The 24,518-nt window shown below is 40.4% G+C and overlaps 2 protein-coding genes and 1 long non-coding RNA gene across 12 annotated transcripts; 2 read left to right on the forward strand and 1 right to left on the reverse strand.

The window, feature by feature from the left end:
- LOC111252357 (phagosome assembly factor 1) lies at window positions 1-24,518 on the forward strand. 5 transcript variants are annotated; one of them, XR_015329591.1, is made up of 10 exons: window positions 2,591-4,027; window positions 11,044-11,210; window positions 12,669-12,792; window positions 18,960-19,185; window positions 19,427-19,600; window positions 20,011-20,083; window positions 20,317-20,421; window positions 20,893-21,054; window positions 21,557-22,142; window positions 23,440-24,518. XR_015329591.1 is itself a non-coding variant. In XM_086992008.1 (9 exons), exons 2-9 carry the CDS (start codon window positions 11,046-11,048, stop codon window positions 21,755-21,757), a joined length of 1,230 nt encoding a protein of 409 aa, XP_086848134.1. In that variant the 5' UTR covers window positions 1-131; window positions 11,044-11,045; the 3' UTR covers window positions 21,758-24,518. The 5 variants fall into 5 exon arrangements, 4 of the variants coding, with proteins under 4 accessions (XP_086848134.1, XP_022665821.1, XP_022665823.1 ...); XM_086992008.1 differs by lacking the exon at window positions 2,591-4,027 and adding an exon at window positions 1-131 and having other exon boundaries at window positions 21,557-24,518; XM_022810086.2 differs by having other exon boundaries at window positions 21,557-24,518.
- LOC147754780 (uncharacterized) lies at window positions 4,655-6,817 on the forward strand. Its single transcript, XR_015329593.1, has 2 exons — window positions 4,655-5,054; window positions 6,214-6,817. It is a non-coding gene; the product is annotated as an uncharacterized LOC147754780 (long non-coding RNA).
- On the reverse strand, window positions 11,298-18,080 carry LOC111252358 (putative palmitoyltransferase ZDHHC24). Of its 6 annotated transcripts, XR_015329592.1 has the most exons (9): window positions 17,870-18,079; window positions 17,572-17,675; window positions 16,815-17,348; window positions 16,135-16,239; window positions 15,572-15,853; window positions 15,202-15,279; window positions 14,863-15,103; window positions 12,659-14,732; window positions 11,298-12,048 (listed from the first exon to the last, which is right to left on the reverse strand). XR_015329592.1 is itself a non-coding variant. In XM_086992011.1 (8 exons), the coding sequence occupies exons 4-8, from the start codon at window positions 16,209-16,211 to the stop codon at window positions 14,523-14,525; spliced, it is 888 nt and encodes a 295-aa protein (XP_086848137.1). In that variant the 5' UTR covers window positions 16,212-16,239; window positions 16,368-17,348; window positions 17,572-17,675; window positions 17,870-18,080; the 3' UTR covers window positions 11,298-14,522. The 6 variants fall into 6 exon arrangements, 5 of the variants coding, with proteins under 5 accessions (XP_086848137.1, XP_086848135.1, XP_022665829.1 ...); XM_086992011.1 differs by having other exon boundaries at window positions 11,298-14,732; window positions 16,368-17,348; window positions 17,870-18,080; XM_086992009.1 differs by having other exon boundaries at window positions 11,298-14,732.

Raw genomic sequence — 24,518 nt, forward strand, 5'->3', positions numbered from 1 at the left:
TATGAAAGAAGCTGGCCCTGGCTGGTTGCGTCAGAGAACTCCATGAGTATGAATTCGCTACCTCGAGGATGAGGACACGAGAAGAATAGTTTTTAGCGCATGTCATGTTCCATCGGGATAATGGTACCTAGGTAACTATCGATATCCAAACACAAAGCACTAGCGCGTACGTGGCCGGTAGGAATAGTCTCGTTTCGAAACGTTGCATAGGTATCATTCGAACTTGGGAATCGGTCCCAGTCACAATGAACTCCGCACACAACGATTCGGTGTGCTGCAATAATATTCCCTTCTTCCTATTTGTTTCCGTACATGCATTCTTTCATCTGCCGTAGCAGATTTTGGTTCACAGACGCTAAATTGCTGTTACCCCACAACATGAACGAATATATAAAGGTAGTTCGCCGAAAACAGATCTGAGTAGATTGAGACAGATACGAAATAAAAGCTGCCAATGGACAAAGTGGCACAACGATACAACACGTGTCCATCGAAGATCATGTTAACATGTGCCTCTCGTATCGGCTGGCATCGATGCGAACCTATCAACTTCGGGGAATTATATCTATATAGGGCAAGAAACAGCCGAACACTGAAATTTCACATAGAAGAAGGTTTGATTCACCGTTCGTAAACTATGGCATCTAAAGCTTTTATAGAACAACCGATTCCGACAAGGAAATGCAGATATTAATCGACAAACCCGAGCATTGCATCACTACAACGAAAATACGTGAGAGATATAGCTGACATAAAAATAAAGTCAAGCAGATCATATGTAAGGAATGAGATTTCTATATTGAAAAAAAAAAGATGCGGATTGTCGAAAAGAAAGCAAATTGCTGATAATAAATACAGAGTTAAAAGGCCAACAAAAAGAACAAGATCTACTACTACACTTGAACGGCAACAATTAGAACCAAAGCGATGTTTACAGAGCTAACACTCATTTTCCTAACGCGGGTTAAGTCTCGAAAAAAGTGTCAAATTAACAAAAACAAATCACACCTAGGAACCAAATATGCAATAGTCAGCCGGTAATTGGAAAGCTAGCCATTTCACTTATAACAAGAAAAAAAGCTTGTCACAATTTTGGACTATGAGAAGGCACCTGGTCATTCATAGATCCGCTAATATACATTTAGTAAAAGTTTACCACAAGTAACAGAGACCTAACACTTTATAGTACCTTGTCTCCGAGAACAAGTTTAGAAAGCTCTAGAAACTCAAATGCTCACTACTACATACTATGGAGGGAATAGTACATTTAAGATAAGTCAACTTTTTGAAAAAAATTCGCAGTATTTGGTTGTTCTCTTACATCATAAGTACAAATGCTGCCTAGTAAAAAAATCCATGAAAACCCATTTCTGCTGTTTATGGTCAAGATACGTTGTTGGAAGAAACGGGCCAACGATAGTTTTGACGCTTTCGTTCTGTAAATTTCGGTGTGGAAGGCGCTTTTCGTAGTGGCCGATCAGTTACAAAAGAGCTCATGAAACCTTTGTGAAAGTTGAAGCAAACATTATCAGTTCTAAGCCTTTTGAAGAAATCTGACTTCAAAAAAAAAAACGAATTTATCCGATTATTCTTTCGATGTGCGAAATTATACGGCAGCACGATAGAATCGTGCATAGCTTCATTACGGCGAGTAGAATATACGTCGTACGCAAAAATAATGCGCCGAAGAAGACTCTGCACAACTCTCTCAATAGTGTTTATTTAGTTTCGATAAAGAGACGCAGATATCAAATTGAATATTGAGTATTCATAAAAATGCATTTCTAACTAGACAGCTATACAGAAAACACATCGGTCGCACTTAACGGGCCGTACTAAACACAGAGATAGCATTATATTCTACGATGCTTTTAGGGGATAGGGGTTAACTAAATTATGACAAAAAGAAAATCATTACCCACAGACGACACTTCATGCACTACAATTGAAAAAACGCACACATGCGTGCTCAGTAACAGCAAGCGATCAAATCCTGGCGCATCATCATGTCAAAGCTTGTTGTTTAGAAGTTTTCTATGAGACCATAAAACAGAATGCCCTCAAGTCATTTTTTAAACATGAGAAATCTTAGAGCACCAAAAAAGCTTCGAATGATGGGAACATTTTAAGTATGTTCATACATACCTATTTCTTAGTACTTTGTTAACGTTAAATAACATTAGACAAAACATACACCCTTCATTTTATTCGGCCTTGCAAAACAATCTAACTAGACAATCCCTTCGAGAAACATTTCGAACCTTTTCAGATCTGTGCAATGTTAGCATTGCGAATGAGATCGAAACCCATACATACATATGGAGCGGGCTCTTTTCTATCTTTTTTCTCATATTGAAGCTCGGAAACGCGTTCACACGATGTGCCATACGATTTCCGCCATTTCCGTGTACGCCCAATGCTGCTACATGTAGTATGGCATAAGCCCTGCCCTGTGCCCACTCGGCCACGCACTGCTCCAATTCAAAATTGCGCGCGCTGTTTTGCGCGCGCCATCAGTTCGAATTCAAACTTTCCCACCGCCCTAAGCCGTCCTTGTCTGCGCACTCCAGTTGACTGTGACGTCACTGCTACGCAGCTGCCTGTGACCAGCTGATCCACTGTTTTGCACAGCTCGAAGCAGGGAACCGAGACGAACATCAAGCACTGCCAGTTAGCCCGAGCAATAAATCAGCTTCACAAGCGCTATTAACATCACTACATACTGATGCTGCAGCTGCATAGAAAAGTAGAAATAAACACGGTAGAGCGCACAGTGCGTATGTGACTAGGATGATGACTTTTGCCCGTTGACCAGTGCTGTCGTTGGATGGACACGGCATCCATCGTCACTGCGAACTGACTGCGTTTACTATGTGCTGAGCCACAATTCTGCGCCGGCTACTGCCGTGAACGGTGATTCGGTTACACTGTCGCCACTACTGCTGGGGCAAGCTTCTTACACCCTCGGATAGCAACTGTCAACGACAAGGCTCTGACGCCTCTCTGCCTGCCAACAAGCTCCCAGTGGAGAGCAGATCGCACACCGAAAGCCAATAATAGGGACAGAAAGACAGACACCCCCGAGTCGAAAGCTGTCTTGGGTTCAGAGGTCGGCTGACCAGAGTCAGTGCAACGCGCCTCAACTGGAAAATTCGGTGCTGTATAATAATAGTTGTTATCACTACTATCCTTGTAACAATGATAGTCTGCTATTAATGCCAGCACAAAGGGTTGTTGTCAAATATTCGATTTGTCAAATCCTTATCGCCATCTGGTTCGAGCGAGGTCTGAGTAACTGAAAGGCGGAATCGACCGCCGTCAGCGACTCCCCAGTAAGACAGCTTGGCAACAAAAATATCTGCCTACACCTAAGGACGAAGCATAAATACGGGAGAACTTCTAGGTGCTGATTCCGAGTTGATTGATTCAGTTGTTTTGCAGAGCTTCTCGCGCTCGAAACAAGCTTAAAGGAACGTTGGGATCACCGAACAGTGATCATTAGAGCTTTAAGAGGAACACGAAAATACTTCAAAAAGAACGAAATAGAAGAGAAAGCAAGACGTTCATCTTCGTGTCGTTACTGCCATAGCAGAAAAAAGAATACTAATAGATAGTGTGGTATAAATTAACTGTGTATCTCTGCGTATGTGCATGTTTGAGGTTTTTGTGACGTGCGAGTGCCAGCTGGTGTCACCAACAAACGACTAGCCGTATCCGCTGACCAACTGAAAGGGCAAATAAACGACGTGTTTAGTGAATCAAAATTGTCGTGAGGTCATTCGTTCACCAGCTATTTGACTAAACGCTAAAGGGCATAGCACATCGAGGGCCAGCTAGTGACTGGCTGTCGGCGTCTTGTGCCCGGGTAAACCACAGCTGCACTGTGCAGGTGGTGGCTTTGCCCCTTCACGATCGATCAGGGGACGACGAAACTGCCAGCGAGCTCCGGTCGAACGAGCCAGAATGTTGGAACTAGCGGTTGTACCAGAAAAATCACTAAGCAACGAAGACATCCAGTTAGTTCTTGGTAAGAAAAAAGAAAAAAAACGTAGATCTATCTGTAATGCAGTGACACAGCATTTGTGTATTTTTGTGTTGTGCTGTTGTACGTAGTTGCTCCCTTCGCCGCTGCTGTTGCTGTTTCTACGTTAGTAGTTCGCATTCAATACGATCAAGTGATTACTGACGTTCTCTTCGCGTCCGTGCGGATCCAGCGCCGACTGGCGCGGTGATTATATACCAATACATCATATTAATGGGTCAGCAACTGCGGCAACATTCAAGAAAGGTTGCTATGTAACGCGAACAGGAATCGAACGAAATCGTGATCTTGGGCGCGATATAAAATAATTCACCTAAAGCTTTGCGCCTGTTGTCTGCTTTAAACCAAAACGACATCGAATAATAATAGACGCTAGTCGTGGTAAACGCTAACGCCTGCTATAGTCTTATTTTAGGGATATCGTGACAGATAATTTGCTGTACGTCGTTCACCTTTTTTGACTGGATGTCTGATGCGCTGTTTTCAATGTTCCTGAGTACAACAGATAGTCTAGGGCGCTATAAGTACACGCTGAGAAACTTTTTTGATAAAATTTAGCTAATGGAAATTAATGCTTCTGCATGCCGCACGTACGCACATCAAGGTAGATCAAATACCACGATACATTGGTATTTATTTATATTTTACGTATATTTTGCACTTAGATCTTCATGTCCGTTAATATTATGCTACTTGGCTTTTCCATACGCTAGGACTACAACAGAAAGATATACTATGCTATTTGAGCACTTGTGCCAAATTTCGTGGGGTTTCATAGACACGGCGGCCAGGTGTGGTGCGCGCTATTGTTTGTCCGGCCGATACTTCTACTACATACACGCACACTAATAGGATAATGAAAATAAACCAATAATAAGATAATCGCCACCTGCAGCAGAAACCAGTGAGCCCATTTGTTCGAAGTCGTCGACTGTGATAGTCAGAACCCCATAGCGTAGGAACAAGGAGAAGCAGACCTACTGGCGATGTTGGCAATTTGCGAGCCACCATGGTGAGTCCGTGTCGCTGCGATGCCCTAGGTTAGAATAGGACTTTGCATAAACGAGCGCGGAAATCGCCGTCGTCCCGGTGATGCGGCGCTATTGTTAGCGAATCTAACTAGTATAAAAGGGGGAAACAGAATAATTAAACGAGTACAGGTATGAGGACGTATTTGAAGTTTGTCGCCGTGGCGCCTCATCAACAAGTTACTGTTGTCGTGGCTGGACCAGTTGGAGCGGGGAGAGAGTCTGAGTGGTGTTCACGTTCATATTGCCATATTGACTAGCTCGCTGAACGTGTAAAAGAACTGCTGACGGACACGTCTGTTAGCAGTGATAGTAGCAGTAGTGGAAGCTACTGCATTTTTCAGTCAAATTTAACCGTGTACTGTGTGCTGTTATGAGTAAGACAGCTAAACAGCAGATGCTGTTCGATTTCTTCGTGCGAAACTGCTCCTGGTCATGTCCCAAGTTGCGTTGTTCTACGTCCATCCTCCAGTCCCTTATCTGTCTTTCCGTACAAAGTTTGTTGAGATATACTGCTCATGCGAAGCGCTGAACCTATTGAAAAGCATTTAGCGCTTCCGTCAGCCTTCTTTCCAAACCCTCTTTCTTCGAAGTATGCGCTGAGTGGCTGGTAACGAAACCCTCGGTTTGTTTCGCTTAGATTGACTGCCGCATGTCTCTAATGTTATCCACAATTACGGCTTTGCTCACACTTTTACAATATCACTATGAGTAGCGTCTTGTAGGATAAAGATCATGGAAATTGTGTGAAAATTAGATATTCGAAATTTGGCTATTATGGTTACGTTCCTTAGTGAATAAAAACGTGCATTATTATTAATACTAATATAGTACAAACGAGACAGAGTTTCGTGGTGTGCGCTCATAATGTCTTGGCCAATTGACCATTCACCCGTAACACAACTCTAGACCAAACGAGAGTCTATCCAATAACGTATATTGTTCTTTTTTCAGTGTGTATGTAACGATATACTCTTCGTAGAGCTTTTATTCCAAGCTGCTCTATCAAATGGTCATACGTCGGTCGGCTTTGCGTGCCACATTACTAGGTATAGGTACATCTGCTGCATAGATTTAGGCACAAGTCTTGCGCTTAATGGGTAACGTATTTGCTTGCTAACCTTAGCCATACATTGTAATCAGGGTTCGAACCGGGGCACAGAAACTTCGTTTCGTGCTAGGAGCCAGCCGTCCCAGCCGTATGATGCACCGGCGATACCGGCTGTAGAACTTGAAGCAGAGACACAAGAGACACAGACGAGCATAGTGGATGCGCCCGTTTCTAGCCACTAATAAAAGATACATTGTTTCCGCTGTTTGCCTTTTTCTCTAGAACTAAAGCTGCTCAGTCAACTAAGAGAAGTTTAAAATCCACTATAGATGGCTGCGTGCAATTTCAGCTGTGTGAGTGAGTGGGTGCCTGCGTACTGATTAATTAAATGCATTCAATCACTTATTTTTATGATCTTAGTGTTGGAATAGCTAATAGTGTAGTGGTGGCCAGTAAACGCTGATATTCTAAATAACGACGCATCATTATCATGCAGTACGCAGGCATCTTAAAAGATCATTATTATTTTAACTACACGCGTACGTCCTATTCGTACTACTTCACCATTCCAATGTTGCGGTGTTTTGGCGTCCTCTCAGAGGCAATCGTGGCTAAAATAATAACATTAATAGCCGAAGTAGGGAAAACTCGCAAGAAATAAAGCTACAGTGCAATGCACTGTCTATTGCGTGTCTGTGTGAGTGCGTGTTTACTCTTCCAAATCATGACCAATGCTTCTATGTTGCTGGTAGGAGCTTTCTGTTTGCGAAGACACCAGGGATCTCCATTGTTTTGCCTTCTCTGCGTGACAACTGCTGCGACTAGCAAGTGAGCAAGGACGTGGAATAAGAAGCAGAAGGCTAGAAAAAAAAAGAATAGTAGAGCAGGCGAGACATTTTTGCGTAAGATTTCCTGTTGCATCCGTGGCCCAGCCTTGTCTTCGGCCCGCCGTTACGTAGAATCTGTTGGTTAACTACGACGACGGGCTATGGGTGACGGTAGCAGTTATATCGATTCCGCTGTTATCGATGAGTAGTTTTATGTCGTAAACAAAACCTATCAAATTTTTCTTCTATGTATATAGACTTTAGATTTGTCATCAAGTGAGCAATCAACTCAAAGCGTCGCGACAGTTCGAAATGGATGTCTGTATGAAAATTGGCTGTTTTAGTTACGCGGTAGAGAAATCGACGGTAATGGTCACAGCCAGCGTGCGATGTTCATGCCTGTAATGGCACTAATAATTGTCTGTAAAAGGAAAACGTTGCCCGGAATAAATAATACGATTTTAAGTCCGTGTCGATGGTATCAAGTTGAAAGATAGTGGTTTTCGTAAAACAAAATACACATATGTTGTAGTACTTATCCAGCAAAAGGCATAATAATTGATGAGTAACTTGCGGTATAGACTGTTCGTATCTGCAAGCAGATGTACTCATTTGCTGTTTTTATGTCAACCCTCGTCAAAAATGTCGCTCAGGACGAAGAAAATCGCTTGTCCCAGTCAGTGCAACGAGTTTTCAAGTTCACTGGGAGCGTCGTTACGGGTCAAATGGTCATCCTGTATATATACTAAACAAATATATGTGCAACCCTAGAAAGAGAGGTCTTGTTGAAAAATATTGTTACATTTTATGATCGTTCTAAGAACGCCGGCCGATATATATTTCGATTAGGGATTTCCAACTGATATCTCCTCTTCCATACTTGTTTACTCCTTTGAATGAAGCAACCTGAGTTAATGATAAAGTTAACGGGTGGACGAAAAACACAAAAGGGGGACAAATCTTAGCATCCGCCAAGTCCTGGTTTTCGCGGAACGAGAGTCGGGGCATTATGAAATTACATCTATCTCTGGTCTGTGCTATTCAAACATGTGCACTGTGTACTAATAAGTTCGGCATAAATGTGCGTACTTAATGTAATTATTTGAAGTGATGACATCAAGGATTCTTCGCTGAGGCTATCAGAAACCGAAAAAAGACTTTGATGTCGTTAGGTTATTGTACTTTATTCATTAATATATTATCTGTGCATTAATCGACTGCACGTACATATAACTTCACGCACATATCCTAAAATAACTAATCAATTTGTTTGTCTATTGCTAGCTTTTGTTCTAAGATTTTGCCAATGAATCTTCATGCCATAGTATCGTTTCAATGTACCTCAGTGGAAACAGCCACCTACTTATTCACGTCCATGGTTTTATTTAAGAGCATGCTGTTTTTTGAATTACAACAGATACAAACGCCTATAAATTCTACCTACTGAATACACGAATTATTTACCTGCTTAATTATTTTGCTACTTATCTGAATGTTGTTGATCTTCTTGTTACGACAACTAGCTTGTCCATTTTATCTGTTGTTATCTTCACCTACCAGCTTCTAAATTGCATTAGTCTCCCGGATATCACCTTGTAATGCGAGAAACGAGGTCGTTTGCTTTTAATTACTCAGCACAACAAAATATGAGTTAAATATTGCTAGCTTTCGCATGCGATGATCCCACAGAAAGGGAGGGCTTACTGCCAGATCAACTGTCCCAGTAAATCAATCTTCATGGCGGCCTAGACCAACAAAATTCTTATTTTCAGTTTTCGCTGATTATTATATGTACCTTTATTATGGCCGTCGAACTAGCTCTGCTCTCTCGTGATTTTAGAAAGCGATGACGGGCAGGGGGAACGGGGTGCATGTTCAGGGTTGTACCAACAAAGAAGACCACGTGTAGATACGATGAGTATGCTATCCCGTACCGCAACGCAAGTAGTTCAGACTGTCTGTTCCATTACTGAGTAGCTGTTTACAGAGCACACATGTTACATTTTCATACGATCTATCTAAGGAGTGAGGATCTTTAGAGTTTAAAATATATTTAAGAAATAAAAAACACTACAGATGCAAAAAGCCTGGATGAACTAGCGGTTGGCAGATCGTGGTTGTTTAAAAAGAAATCTACCGCAGTAATTATTGTGACGAGACGGAAACCAGCTGGAACTAGATAATGTAGCAGAGGTCAATTAAGGATGCTAAATAGATTTACTTTTAACTGTTTGTAGAATGCTCAATGTCTGGGCATTGGTCACTGAGGTCCAATTTCGATCGACTGCGGAAAACGTTTGGCTGCAATCCTAGATAACTTCATACAGCTCTCTAGAAAACTATGCGTATGGCAGCTTGCAGATGCAGGGGGCACGTTACCTACGTGTTTTTATCAAGGCACAACCTTTGCAGAATGAAGCTCAAGGTAATTTACTGCCAATTGGCCAACCTCCATGATAAGGCCAACCTCCACATGGAATATCTAAACGGGATTTGGCAGCAACCAGTGCGAGACGTCTGCGTCGATATAACAAGTTCGGGAAGTAAAAACATGATAAGCCATTGGTAGGATGAGTGGAATGGGTGTTTTTTATAGTGTTTACTTCGAAGTATAACTTGCGTGCCGTTGATTGGCTAGCTCCAACTTTACTTCAAACGGAAAATATGCGAAAAGCGGAAATATAGAAAAGAAATATTCAAACAGATAACTTACTGTAAAAATTAAGTGATGTGAAATTTTGTTTGTTGCAATTTAAAGAACAATTCTGTTGCGGACAACCTTTCCAGAAACTCGTTACAGACGCGACAGGGCGGATGGAACCGAAAATAGGAAAATGGTGTATGCTATTCTTTGTACAACATATGTTGATTAATTTGGACCTTTGCGCAGAGGAGCCTAAGTTAATTTTCCAACGTATCATCTATATATTAGGCGAAACCCGAATTAAACGCATACCTACATATCGAATAAAATAAACAATAAGATGCAAATACGGCCTATCGGCATGATTATTAGTGGAAAGCGATTACTTAGATTTTTTTGCTTTTGCAGAACATCACAAGCTACTTATTACGCGCCTCCTTTCTTGTCTTTTTATTTGTAAATTATTTCTTGAGTTTGTTTTTTTTCTTTTTTTCAAGAAAAGCTATATTTGTTTTGAATAAAACTACTTAGTTCTACTGACTTGTGTATGATAACGTAATAACACTAGTATCTTGGTGGTAACTAGTTCCGAGTAGTTCCGCCATAACTTTTTGGCAAAATGTGTCAAGATGATATATAAATGATTTGTGTATGATATTTTTCTAGTTGGTAAGGGGTGATACTCAACTCCAATCATCAAACAAAGCTTGGAAAAGAAGGATGTTATCTATGAGACGAATAATGCTATCATCAACTAACAATGCCGGAGGGGTACATAAAGACGTGGCTACGAGGCCAAGCGTGTGCACTTTACGGCTTTTATAGCACGCATACAAAAAACTGAGAAATCGAAAACTTCAAGACATTACAAGGCTATAATCGGCCGGGGCCAAACACTTGACGCGTTCTTTTGTCTCGTGCAACGCTTGTATCTATTGTATCCCATAGATTGTTTTCAAGATAAAAACGATATTAATTAAGGGAACTATGTAATACTTGACTTTTGGCTACGTGGGATATATCACCATTATAATATTTCCGACATGGGTAGGTAAAACATGTTGCGATGCGATTAACGCGCCTGTGCTAATCGATCTCAAACTTGGCCCATAATTTCAATTTGAAAATTTCACGTTCGGTTATGTTTAGACGTTTCTATTATATGTTTGGAAGGAAAATATTACTTGCGATTTTTCGTTTCGTCTATGAAATCAAGCTAGCTGTAACGTTCGTCAGGATCAATTGTCTCTATTTTATATCGACTGCGAAAATCTCCATAAATTCGTTCCAAAAACAAGTACTCCACACAGTACCTTCTCCGAAGCCCTTCTTATTTGTTGTTGCACCATCGATAAATACTTGCTTGAGCAAACAAAAGTTCTGATATAATTAAGTTGCTTAGTAAGCTGTCAAAATGCCTCATTCGCTTATTTTACTTGATTTTTTTACAGGTATGTCCCTGAACCAGGTAATACAATCGTTGCAACGCCAATTTGAGGTAATTCATAACATCGAGCTCGGCTATTCGGACAAGCATCCACTAGCAGGAGATATCACCCTTGATTTACGCGAGGATGGTATTCGGCTCTTGTTCGAACCAACCACGCAACGGTTAAAGGTACTACTTCTTTAACTGTTTGCATAGAAAATTGACTACAAATTTCAAGATCTATATAGAAATATATTAGAAGGAAAAATAGGGTACTGTCCAAAAAACACGGTTTGACTCTTTTATTAATGAACTCGAACTCTGTACAAAATCAAACCCCTTTTATGGGCATCGTCAAATTCCTTGAACGACTAACTGTATCGCCACCTACAAGCCTTGTCCCTTCTAACGTTTAAGGGGTTGAGCTGAGGCGACTTGCTCCTTTTAAGAGCTAACTTTGGATACCATTCATATAGTTTAACACTAAGCTTGTCTTACGACGCACAGATATCGGACGTATGAGTCAATCATTGTGTGTTAAGTGATTCAGTATTTTCCAAATAGAATAGAAGTGTGTTAAAGAAATATAAAAAAAAAACTGTTCCATAAAATCGCATTTCGGCTCACACCTGTATATAATAATATACCTATATATAATAAGGAAAAGGGTTTTCCACGCAAATCTGTTAAGAACTTTCAGTTGTTATTAAATAAACTGAGCACATGAATTCAAGTCACTATCACTTTATCTCTTCACTTTCGCAAGGCCGTTTCTATAAAACGTGCACCAAAAAAAAAGGCCTGAAAATAGCGATTTTTTCTCACGTCGTTGGTCATAGTAGCATGAATGGAGGCTGACGCAGGTAGAGCTTCATGGTGGTGCAAAGCGCGATGCAGCACTTTATACGAGAATTAAGTGTTTGTAGCTTTATGACGCTACCTTCTAGTGTTCGCATTACATATCCCAGCTTAATTCGACGTGGCACACACGGACAGGCGCTTGATTTGGATATAATCGGATTAATACCTTTAAAGATAGAAAGAGCACATGTTGTACACGCAGTGAAGCGCTGGTATTGAAATATATGATCAAATAAAAAATAGACTCGCTGAGTGTCATCTCATCGTTCTATTTTATAATATGTTGGCGGTCGCTTCATGAATTAACGGTATGCTTATACCGCTAAAACAGATATATTTTATCGTTATTCTTAGAGGAACGATGAACTTGCCGCACACTCAGGTAAAAACCGTTTCAAGTGTAATTTCGCTTTATTTTGTTGACAAGATGTCTCGTCCAAAGTATATTCCAATAGATATATTTAGCTGATCAAAAGCGATTTGGGACATTACATCTATCATCTGCTAGAGGGCGCTTTCGTAAACACCATAGCGTATGTATTATATATGCATTAGAGTCACTATATGCCAATCAATATATCGAAAAACATGCCACCTCGGATGTGGCATGTTTTTTTTATTATCTCTATGATGTGTTACCAATTTTATTGCATCAGTTGATTCGGATGGCTAAATTTTGATGATTCATTTGGAGTGTCAGTCGATCTCTGTTCTGTTCGCATGTTTTCCAACTAAGTTATTTTCATGGGTTAACACTAAAATACCGTGGAACTCACTACGTTTCAGCTGATAGAGGTAACTGATTTGTCCCGCGTGGTACTTTCGTACAGCGGTACCGTGTTCTGTTCGAGGGAGGTTCTTCCCACGCGAGAGCAAATCGACGAAACTTTCGGAGCAACGCATCCTGGAGGTTAGTAGAGAAGTAAATATAAAATAAACAAATTTATGCGTATCTACCGCCCATTAAAATATTCAGGTATCGATAGCAAGCGTGGATTAAGGCCGATTCTCGGGAGCCGACTTGGGACAACACACTCGCCTATCTGTCCACAATTCGTAGGCCGAATTTGGGCGTTAAGGCGTTGCCTTTTTGCAAGCGCTTTTTAGTGAACGACTCTTGACCTGTTTTCGTTTCTTGGAAACAATCCTAGCACGAAAGAGTGTGCATCGTGTCCTATGTTAAGAACGTAATTACGTGCTCGAAAATGATGCTAGGTCTGTGGAGGACTTTTAGAGATAACATTTCAAGTGATTAATGAGAATACAAGTAGTACCAGTAGCTTCGCGTTGGACGAAAGAGACTTACAAAAATGTGAAAGAGTCAAAAGAACTCGTCTGTGAAGATTTCAGGTTACATTCATAAAGTCTGCAAAAGAGTTAGACATTGCACACGATCCAAGAGGGAAACCTCTGAAATGGCCCGGGCAATCTGTAAAAGCATTTAGTCTGAGACGATCGAGGTGTCCGAGAAAAAAACAAGAGCATGGTTAAAGTCTATAAAGTAGCTCGAAAACTATTTTAAATACTGCAAAAAAACATGGCATGCGTCTATTGACTATGGCAGGAGCTGCTGTGAAGATAACAGCCGGGATTTGGAACGATTAAAATGTGCGCAATTGGTACACTGCCAGATCATCGATAACATCGAAATAGTTTTAACAGGCAGAGAAACACTTGTCAGAAGATACACATATCTCATTCCGCTTATTGTTATTATTATCTAATTAATATAATTATTCATTTGCGTTGCTAAGTGAACTTAGGGGTGTACTTACTCAACTCCACTAGTATCTCAATTATTATTCAAGGTTCGTTTATTACTCTACAAAACTTCGATGTCATTCCTGCTACAGTAAATCAAGATATAAGGCCTCTTGCTTTCAAGCGTATCGTCATTACGAAATAGACAACAGGGCAGCCCGTAAGGGAAGCAAGTTATAAACATATAGGACTAGCCGTTTCTACACATTACTATATATTAATATATTTTTATTGTTATTTAAAATCATTTTACATTGTCCATCTCGTCGTGCAATCATTTGATAACGGTACGCTGGTACTTGTTAGCACCCCAATTAGTACACTATTTATTACCATGGAGAGTGTGTGTTCGACACTCGTTTGGAAAATATCCTCAAAGCAACTCTGTATTTGTAAATGTACGTCCGACAATTCAAAATGTGGATTAATCAGTTGCCATTGAACTCTAGACTACTGATAATGTACAATGCTGGATGCAATGAGCTTGGAGTTAAGAAAACAATACTTTACAGTACAATGCTTGATGGGTACATAATGTGTCACTTGTTATAGGGACTGGAACGCGAACCAGCTTTATGCTACAGACTGCGACGACTTAAGTCTGATTTTGTAAATGAGCTGTTCTTCGGCTTTCATTTCCTCGGTTGTCTCTGCGATTTGTCTTTAGCCGATGCCTGCACAGTTCGCTACCTCTGTGAACCTTCTACATGCTGTTCAAACTCATAGCTTTAAAAACGTTCCAGCTTCATATGTGTATATACGGTTTCGCACCGGAATTCGTGCTATGCTCACAAATGAAGCGGTCCTTTAGTACGTGAGTCCGATGTCTGAGCCGGATAGTGGATTTGTATGTTGTTGCTAGTTTGATAAGAACCGGATTTAGATATTTTTGCGCTGTTCAGTAGATGGACATACGGTAAAGTGGATTCCATCTCCTTTTGGTGGTGAGTGCACGAACGGCCAGATCCATACGAGTAACCAGCGGTCGCCGAACACTTCTTTGATATTTTCGACCAATGAAGGGTTTGTAAATTTCTTGACGTCGCGACGTCGCTCGTACATGGTTTGGTTGTTTATGATACACATCGCCTGTCAGAAGAAAGAGTAGTTGTACACGTTGCATAGGAGACATGGGCATGAGCCCATATAAGGAACTGGCAAACCTAAGAAGACTTGTACTAAACACAAGAGGTCCATGTCCTAGAGGCCTAGCACGAACCTGACTATAAAGCAGTGTAGCGCAGAATGCAGCAACGAAAAATTCGAAGAGGTTTAGACTAGCTGCGAGGAAACCGTATCCATCAAAGGCGCCGAACAGCCATCCGAGGTGAGGCGCTAGCTGGGACAGCAGCAAATGCCATCGATAGCCCCCGAGCTGCGTTTCAATCGTCCAGCTGAGATGAAAACCGAGAGAGTATAATGCCCCTAGCATGACGTACGCGACCCCTATGACAAAGTACCTGTCGGTGTAATTTGAACAATGTACGAGTATTTGTAGAGAACTGTATCGGTTTTGAAATCTAGTCACTTTACGTTACTCTTGCTGCATAGGTATTACCTTTGATTAACAAAGCCAACGCACTTCCCAGCAAACATACAGTGGTGGTCCTGCTTGAGGATGCACTCGTCACATACTCTGGAACAGACATGCGGATAGTTATACGTCCGATCGTGTTTACATTGTGCTATTTTACAGCAAAATTTTTTTTATTTAACGTTGTAGCCTACAGATAAATTAGTAGCATTATTGCATCCTGCCTAAAAGGTTTATGTAAAAACCATTTTTAGGCGCCAAGCTCTTTGTTCAAAATTATGTTGTGAAGACTTATTCTAAAGGTGTTTCAGATTCTGTGACCACTAACTCAACTGCACAAGCGTACGAAATAATCAGTCATTTAGTTTTGTTAATGAGTATTGCCTGACAGTACCTGCAATGGTAACTCCGTGGAGGCACGTTGAGTTGGCAATCATGGCAGTAAAACCACTCTGGCAAGAGAACATTGGGTAGCGTTGAGGGTGGTAGATCGCGAGCAGCCGGACGGGAACGCAGCAGATAAATCATATTACTTCCGACGTTGAGCAATATAAATAGGGCACAAGGCACATGGACAATCGGGCTCATCTTGCACTCTGACAGCACGCGAGGAAGTACGTAAAACACATCGAACAGAAAAACACCGGGTACTGCAATCGACATCAAAATAAACAAACTGCAAAGAGGCAAATAATATAGCTTACAATTTTATTTATTTTTGTTCTTTTTAGTAAGATATATTTGTGTTGATCTCATGGATAGTCCTGACTGCTGCTGATTTTGTATATTGGATGCAGTATATAGATATGCATACATACATATACATATATATCAGAAAACTTTTTTCCAATAGTCTTCTATTACGTATTAAGAATTTTACTTTTGAGGTATTTCATCTATTTTATTTATGAAATATGTTTTCATTCAGCACTCAGATACTGCGCCAGCAATCCTAACCTGCGATCGCGTTTTCCTTTGGGGAGCAGATCTTTTCGCGATAGCGGTAGACTAAGCGGCGCGTCTAGAGCATTCATGCTTTCCTAGCGGCTGATATTCACGACACTGTAAATCTCGATAAAAGAATATTACGTCATATTCCATTGTTAAAGACGAGCTTGTTCTTGAAAAGATGACTGTATGTATGGATCAACTTTTATAAGATATGTAACTTCAACTAAAAAATCACTTACTATTTTGAAGGTTATGGTTTCGAATTGTTGTACGAGTGACTAGTTTCTGTTGTGTCATTATCTTGCCTAAACGCAATATCGATCTCTCGACATATGACTAATCAATAAGAGGGGACCGACATTTTTAAGGGGAGGCAAACGTTACTATTTCCATTAGCAGCTGCGTGACAACAAGTACGATGACAGCATCAATGCTGATCATAGCAGGTCGTTGTTGATTATAAGCGAATTAGCATGTTTATATACCTAAGTATACGACACACCGTTAACTATAGCAGTGATTAATCAGTCCTAAAGACATGAGTACTGACTTAAAAAAAAAGGACTGAACCTTGGAGGCGCAAAACATGCCAACTTTGGGGACTGGGTCAGCGGACAATGTTTTACTCTCAGGAGAGTCACAAAGAATAATCGAAAAAGATCGCGATTGCATACACTAAAACAAACCTGACACATTCGCTGAGGGGCAGTTGCGATCCGATAGATTAATTGCCCTCAACAAAGCGACTAACTGTTGCTGCTGTACTTCCTGGATCTGTCACCGCTGGCAAAGTGCTACGAGTTACTTGGCCGTCTCTAATTTTCTGTCGCAACAAACGAAGGTGAGGCGGTTCCTTCTACCGAAATAAGAGACCACCCTCTTCGTTCTCAAGTAAAACACCGATACTAACTGTAAAAATAATCTGGCAGCAAATCTTATAGTCTGGGCGGTGAATAGGTAGTTACAGATGGGACAGGTGTTTATCGACCATAGAACATTTTGTTACTTCACTGCTGATAAGCATGGGCCTGCGATGTGCGACAAAATTGCGAGTCCGATTTGTGCTTAGCTATCAGTGTCTTCCTATCAGTAAACGCATTGTCGTCTTCACCCGCTGTCTCCGTCTTGGTCAGGCCGTAAGCAACTACTCAAAAGCGTCGCGTCGTGATAGCGGCGCGCTGCTCGATGCTGCCGCTATGTTTGAATTACCTGTTCGCTTGCTGTCGGTAAGTGGAAACGAGGACATTGTTGTATGTGAGTTAGAAGAGTATCGGAGAAGTGACAGATTTTACGATGTGGTACATGTAGATATTCACTTTCATTAGGTTATACAGTAAAATGGACAAGTTAGATTTTACGATAGAAGTTTATTTGTCTTGCAATATTGACTTTGTCGTAACTGTACCACAAAACAATTTCATGCCACCACTTGCGTTTTCGAACCTTCTGTTAGACGACCGTGGCATAACCTAAACGCCTCAAAGTAAACAGGATCCTGCATAAATGCAAACTTCGTTCTTCCATCCACGCACAGATGTGTTAGAAACCTGTTGAATAAACTTTTATTAATAGAAATTACAAACTACTCTTTCCTGGTGAAGATGGATCGTAGATCTCGGAGCAGTCTGAACCATGATGCTCTTGTTTGTATGCCAACGGAATATATGTGAACTTCGTTCACATCGAGGTCGTATAAAAATATAACGTTAGGCGAACGCAATGAGCATGTACATGGGCGCACCTATGCAATGTTGACATCGTCACGTCCTAGCTATTGTCTAGTAGTTTTCTAGAATCGAATTTTTTCCATTTAAGGCGTATTCCATTGTCGCCATAACCAAATGCACTAGAAGAAGCGCTGTTGGACACACTCAGAACTAGTACCAGCTGAAGTCGCTGATTCAGGTTGCTGCTAAGTCTATCTGTTTAAACGGTGCGGGTATGGTTGGATCGATATGGCTGCGACAACAGAGTCAGCTGACGGGTTATAGTTGGACTGACAATGCGGGGCGAGAGAGGCCCTAAGAGAGTGGCGGTCGATGCTTCAAGCTGAAGGCAGAAGGGTGGGAGACCTACATAGACTTCTAGGTCACGAGAGGCGGTCAAACCCAAACTTCAGATTTTTTGGAAAGCGAATTTTCAAATAGATTTTTTTAGAAAGTAGGGAAATTTATTTCGATCCTAGTTTATTTTTAATATTATAATAACAGTTGATGAATGATTGTTTGCACGTACAAATTAAATACCCGTAAATATCAACTAACCCGTAAACTTACCAATAGAAATGAAGGTACTATAGGGAGGACACGTATGTTATTTTCAATACGTCGCCTGTACGTAGCTAAGCGTCCAACCTCAATGGGTAAAAACACATAAAAAATAATAACCGAGTAAAACTGCGGTTATTTTATTAATTTAAGATTAGCGTAAGTCAATCTTTTATTATAATATTTTTTCTAATAATTTTCTTAATAATTATTAAGAAACTCATTAACTTTCTTAATTAATAAGCGTTTTTAGCAATTTCAATTCCTGACTAACTAGAACCCTAGCTGAAAAAAGCTGGGTTGCGCAGAGTTATGGCGTTACAAAACAACATAGACGTATGAAAAGCCTGCATTTAGTTTCAGGTGCTCTTAAATGATCAAAATAATCAGCAGTCAATGCTGATTTTTGACTTAATTCGTTTTTTACTGAAGTCCCTAAAATCGACAGAACCGATCTCTTTACGTGCCCTATGTAATAAACATATATTTTAGTACGGTAAGCAGCGACTGATTTTGCCAGCTCAAGGATCCTGACAAGTACTATTTTATCTACTTATGTTTTAGAGTTTGATGCGGATGCTTCGCTATTCCATTTAAAGTTTCGAGGATTATGCTTTTCGTTCGCTACTCAAAAATCAGATAAGGCTGACAGACTCAGCCCCAAAGGATGTAAGACCAATGCAGGAATCACCATTAAAAGTTCTCCCTGCGCTCTCGACGGAAAGGGTCCCTTCAGTAACGTTGTGTCACGGATGGCCATTTATAGCGGCACCTCGCACAAGGACACTCAGTAAGTGTTTGTCAACTTGCCGAACTTCACGGTTATCGAGAACTAGCTTTTAACTAAGATAAGCATCACATTTCTGTAATCATTATTTTAATCTATATCTGCTTGCCGCTTTTCTACGTAGCATATATTACTCTTATTTTTTTTGTTGCAATGATTTTTCGAACGGCTGTTTTTGCCGTCTTGAGCGTGCTTTCATTTCAAACAGTCTCCTGACAGTTATATTCTACCATACGACTTACAGGCCTCCAGCCCTGCCCTTGAACTCATTCGGTACGTCAATATTCCTTGAGCAACTGAACGTCATTCGGGACACGGGAGAACCTGATGGAGGACGTACGCGCGGAGTGGAGCTGGACATTGTCTTGCGAGCTTCAGTAGATCGCACAAATATGCCCACCAAAAAGACGCTCAAAAGGTGCGCTTGTTAATGTAAATATGACGTTGGGCAAAATAATATGTGAATCATAATGGTACTTGACGAAAAACGACGGCACAGTTATCTAGCCAGATTGATGAATGCGATGACAGGCCTAAACGAAATCGGTAACTAGGCAGTGTCACCATTTTTAAATAAGTTTACCATGGACATTTGGTGCATCCAGCGAACATTTCTATACTAAAACTGGAGAGAACTATATAAGTTATATAGGTGAAACTGGCTGAATCTAGATTGAAGTTCGACACAGTTTTTGTAACAAAACTCCCGATAAGTTGAGTCAGCTGTGAAGTTTCATAATCAACATATTCTATGCCGTTATTTTCCGCGTTCTCCATTGTGTTTAGCACTTGATAATGTTGCACTAATGTTTCTATGGACCGTTATAGGACAATCCTTTTCGGAGACAGTGTGAGTGACGTCGTGTCAGCCGTTGGAAGTCCATCGAAAGTTTTCTTCAAGGTATATTATTTATGCCAAGAAAGAAGATACAACATTACATAGGCATGTTCAAAAGCTGAGCTAGTGATACATGAGTCAAGCTTGACAGAGGAAAACACACATATTAGAATCAGACGGAGTCATTAACATGGAACGCAACAAGCGGGGCTCTTATAGAATCGATTAACAATTGTTCATAGCGCAGAACTGGTTCATAGTTCTGTATCATATCCATTTGGTTTCTTTTGCTGCAGGAGGAGGACAAGATGCGAATTCACTCGCCCAGCACTGACGATTCCGTAGACATAACTAGCGTCGAGAGGTCCGACTATTTTTACAACTATGTCACTTTGGGCCTGGTGCGTATCGCGACATCGATCAACCTCAGCAGCTTCTAGTTTATTCATTCGTCTGACATGGTCCATTTTAAATCGGTTTGTCGCTGTAGAGGTATTTGGCTAGTTCTTGTTTCTGATACGTGTGTAGATTATCTGGTGTAGGTTGCGTTGGAGTTGTTGATACCTTGACAGCAAATGTCTTTTTGTCATTTAATTGGCAAGAAAAATAGCATGGATATCAAGAGGATTAAGGGCAAGTTGCAATCGTAAGCATTTTTGACCTTGGTCTAGCTGCGTTAAGGCGTACTCGCCTTGCGAACGGAGGTGCACTCACTTCGAGCCCTTAGAAATACTCCGTTGAAAAACTAATTGTAACCCATTCATTGATAAAAACAAAATGTCATATGAAGTATGCTTCTAAAGTGCTGGACTTTCGCCTATCGTTGCAAATGCAAAAAAAAACTAACGTGGAATTTCTATACGATTTTATAGGACGTTTTATTTGATGCCCGACGACATACTGCAAAGAAGATTATATTGCACACAAATTTTCCAGGCCACTACGACTTTAACTGCTATCATCGATGCAATTTCACCATGGTGCTCCCGTCCATACAGGGAGAGCCGGACGTCGTGGTCAACACATTTTCTAGGGTACTTAGTTTATTTAGAAGACCTTTTCGCCTAACTTATATTTCCCGCTATTCCTCCAAAGACCAAGTATATAGATACGTGTGGGGTACTTGACGTGAAAATTAATGCTTCATACAGCATTAGTAACCATAGGGCTCTAAAAACTTACGCTCCGTAATAGTTAATTCTCATCATATTTCTCCAAAGAAAATTCTGAATCAGTGAGTAGATACTTCGGATGTGTTCGGAGTCTGAGGGAGTAGTTTGGCATCCAAAGTACATTGCAACTATACTAAGTAAGAAAAAGCCACTGAGTTATATGATATTGTCTCGAATTTTCGCCTGACACGGTATCTCTTAGCGGGTTGGAACGTCAGTATATTCTAAAATGACATCAGTTATTTACACCGTAAATGTAAACCAGAAAGAATTGATAGCAATGATCTGCGAATGGAAACCCTACTGGGTGTCTAGCTGAATCACATACGCGTCAGTTCTCATAAGATCCGTTATACGCTTGCAGTGGGATGACATTTCGGAGCGCCTAGTGACAAGGGAGGAAAAACCGGTGCTCCTCAACCGTGGCGGGTCCACACCCAATACCATTAATCCGTTTGGTTCGACACATTGTTACGGATGTTGTGTCGACACCATTGTCGAGGTCATCACGGACAACAATCATATCGCATCAGTGACCCTTTTTGACTCTACGCTACCATCGTAGTACCACCCAGTTCCGTCGCCGCGAAATTAATCTTCTGTCAGCAAGGAATCCCTATTAACAAGAGCTGCTGAACGGAGCCCATAAGGTTTAATCTTCACGTATCTCGGCCGTATCAAGGGGGATTGGCAAGGCTATATGTTTGTATCGCTGAAGAGATTCGACAATCGTATGAGAGTTTTCGACCCTCACAGCAAGCAATGAGATGTTAAAATAGATGGATAGGCTTCGCATTTTGCAAGTAACTCGCTAGCTGCCAGCTGCTCTCACCGAGGTCAACCTGTTGTGTACAACCTGGTCCCTGTTAACTTTGACGGAATTGATTGCGCACACGGCAGGAACTCATATAAGACCTCATACATGACCGATTTGCGGTAACAGATTGAAGGTAATGGAATAATGAGCACGCGATGCGCCAGTTAATATTAACACTTATAGAGGTGTCTTTAGTTAAGGGTTAAAAACCTAGACATCGGAAAGGGAAGGAGAACTACTACTTTTTTTTTTAAATTGTAATGAATATAGACGTTACAATGATGAAACAGCCGTTGAAGTTGAATAAATGAAGGTCAAAGTTAGTCAGCGTAAAGACGATGGTATATTGGTGGAACATCTAAATAAAACTATATATATTTTGGCATATTGTTCTCGCTGAGTATCTATATAACAAAAGTAATAATAATGAACATTCTGAGTTTAAACTGTTTCAGATTGCTGCTCTTATATCTTAGCGATACAATCGGCGTACATACGAGAGAATGTGTTTGCGAGAAAAAATTGAATTACTTTTAAATCGTCGATGAAAGGCATGAAAATTGGACAGGGTTAAAATCTGCGAATAAAAATAATTAGTAGTTGGAACGTAAATGCCGCTAGTGATCTGATTAGTGTTGTTTGCAACAGAGCGTACATAGTTTTTTGCTCAGAACTCTGCCGATGTAGAGTCGCCACTTGAAACTTGGTTTGACACACCGTTATGTTTATTACGTTTAATAATCAGAGCTTCTCGGAAAATTGTGAATTAGTGCGGCATGCTCAATCTGTCTCGAGGATCAGTTTGGCATTTTAGAGTGGCAGTAGATCTCTTTGTAGGGAATCTTCAAATCATATGGTCATACGCAAAAAGAATAGGAAAAGAAAAGGACCCAAACTAATAAAAAAAGATACCCTTGATTATCGTTATTGATAGCACTATAGTTCATTAATGAGAATCCGTCACCTTCATCTATGCATCTGCTTATGGATAATATTTTTTTTTTTTTGTAAATCAATCAAATTAAAGGTTGGCGTAAGCAACTAATAGTTATAGGTATTGAACTGAAAGGAATTTCAGCGAATTCGAAGCAGAGGAGCGAGCCCTGCCAGGTTTATTTGAATGTTAGCAAAAACGAAAAGTGAGGGCAAAAAGGGGTCTCCAGAGCTTTCAGCTCGTGTTAAAACTACCCGTATGTGTGATTATCAAATTGGTAGTCCTGTCCTTTTACTCGATCCCCAGTATAATGTTAGCAACCAGCTTGGAGAGCTACGCAAATCTGAACAGAAGTACGGTGAATCTGGTAACGGCTAATAATAAAAAGAGAGATCAAATACGAAGAGAAAATCATGTTGAGCCCCCCATAACCGTCATCATTGATGTAAATGAGCTGAAAGGAAAGTAATTAAACAACACCCCCTTCCCCTCCTAGGTACGTCCTCAAATGGTGGCGTCATCAAGAACAGTGTGGATACGAATAAGGCAGTACGTAAAACAGCTGAGTGGTTCAAATGCTCTTTAACGACGCAAACGAACTACTAGGCCTGAGTGAAGGAGGCAGAGAAGGGTCTGCTGTGCATTTAGGTGACGACGATAATTATAATTATAGTTATTAAATTAATATTATCGACCTTGAGGCCGTCGAACTTGTTTTGTATGACAAATACCGCAGCTGCTTGAATGATACAATGTTGATATAGATGACAACATGGCGGTAAGACGAGATGGATGCGAAATAGAAATGGAAACTAAAACAACAATGTAAAAATAGAGATTGTACGAAACATCAGACGATGGCGTAAATGTGTGAAAATGGCCAAGTGTCGGAGCGAAAGGTTAGTCTGAATTTAAGCTCGGATGGGAGCAAGCATTTGAGTATGAGTTACATTTGATTGAGTATGCCTAAAGGTTAATTGCGCCTATGGAGTAAGGTTAACACCAAAACGTACTAGGAAAACAATGGCGTTCGTGAATTGTCTGCTGCAGAGATAACGTTATGATGATATGTGGGAAAGAAAAAAATGTGAAAATAGCCGTTTTATTATAAATACAAAAATAATTATAGCAAAAATTACTATCGTCATGATAAGTGCTGTGTGTTTGGCCATCTGTATCAAATCTTATGTGAACTATCTCCACGCTTTATAATGATTGTATATTATATTTCCAATGAAAAGGATGAAGAAAAAAAGACAAAAACACAATAAATTATATATTGCACATCCTGTTGTTGCTAATACTAACTTTACACACACACACACACACACACGCACACACACACACACATATAATTAAGAATATGTCAATAAAGAATTTTCTTATTAATTATCATTTTTAAGTTAGCCTAAATATTCATAAGGGAAATATGCATGCCTGAATGTTCGACATGCAGGCATCTTTTTGCCGTTAAAAACCAAACATCGAGATAAAATAGCTACAGCAGCAAAAACAAAAATATAAAAAACCGAAGTGGGAAAACTTAAGAAATAAATTCAACTTTGGAATCATCAA

Source organism: Varroa destructor, unplaced genomic scaffold, assembly GCF_002443255.2.
Source record: "Varroa destructor unplaced genomic scaffold, Vdes_3.0 BEIS01000006.1, whole genome shotgun sequence".
In the NCBI taxonomy this organism is placed as follows: domain Eukaryota; kingdom Metazoa; phylum Arthropoda; class Arachnida; order Mesostigmata; family Varroidae; genus Varroa; species Varroa destructor.

Coding starts and splice junctions, on each gene's coding strand:
- LOC111252357 (XM_022810086.2), top strand. CDS start 3,964: ATGTTGGAACTAGCGGTTGTACCAGAAAAATCACTAAGCAACGAAGAC. Junction 20,084..20,316: donor CATCGAAAGTTTTCTTCAAG/GTATATTATTTA, acceptor CTTTTGCTGCAG/GAGGAGGACAAGATGCGAAT. Junction 20,422..20,892: donor ACTATGTCACTTTGGGCCTG/GTGCGTATCGCG, acceptor ACGATTTTATAG/GACGTTTTATTTGATGCCCG.
- LOC111252358 (XM_086992011.1), bottom strand. CDS start 16,211: ATGAATGCTCTAGACGCGCCGCTTAGTCTACCGCTATCGCGAAAAGAT. Junction 15,854..16,134: donor AAAGGAAAACGCGATCGCAG/GTTAGGATTGCT, acceptor GCCTCTTTGCAG/TTTGTTTATTTTGATGTCGA. Junction 15,280..15,571: donor CCACGGAGTTACCATTGCAG/GTACTGTCAGGC, acceptor TGTCTGTTCCAG/AGTATGTGACGAGTGCATCC.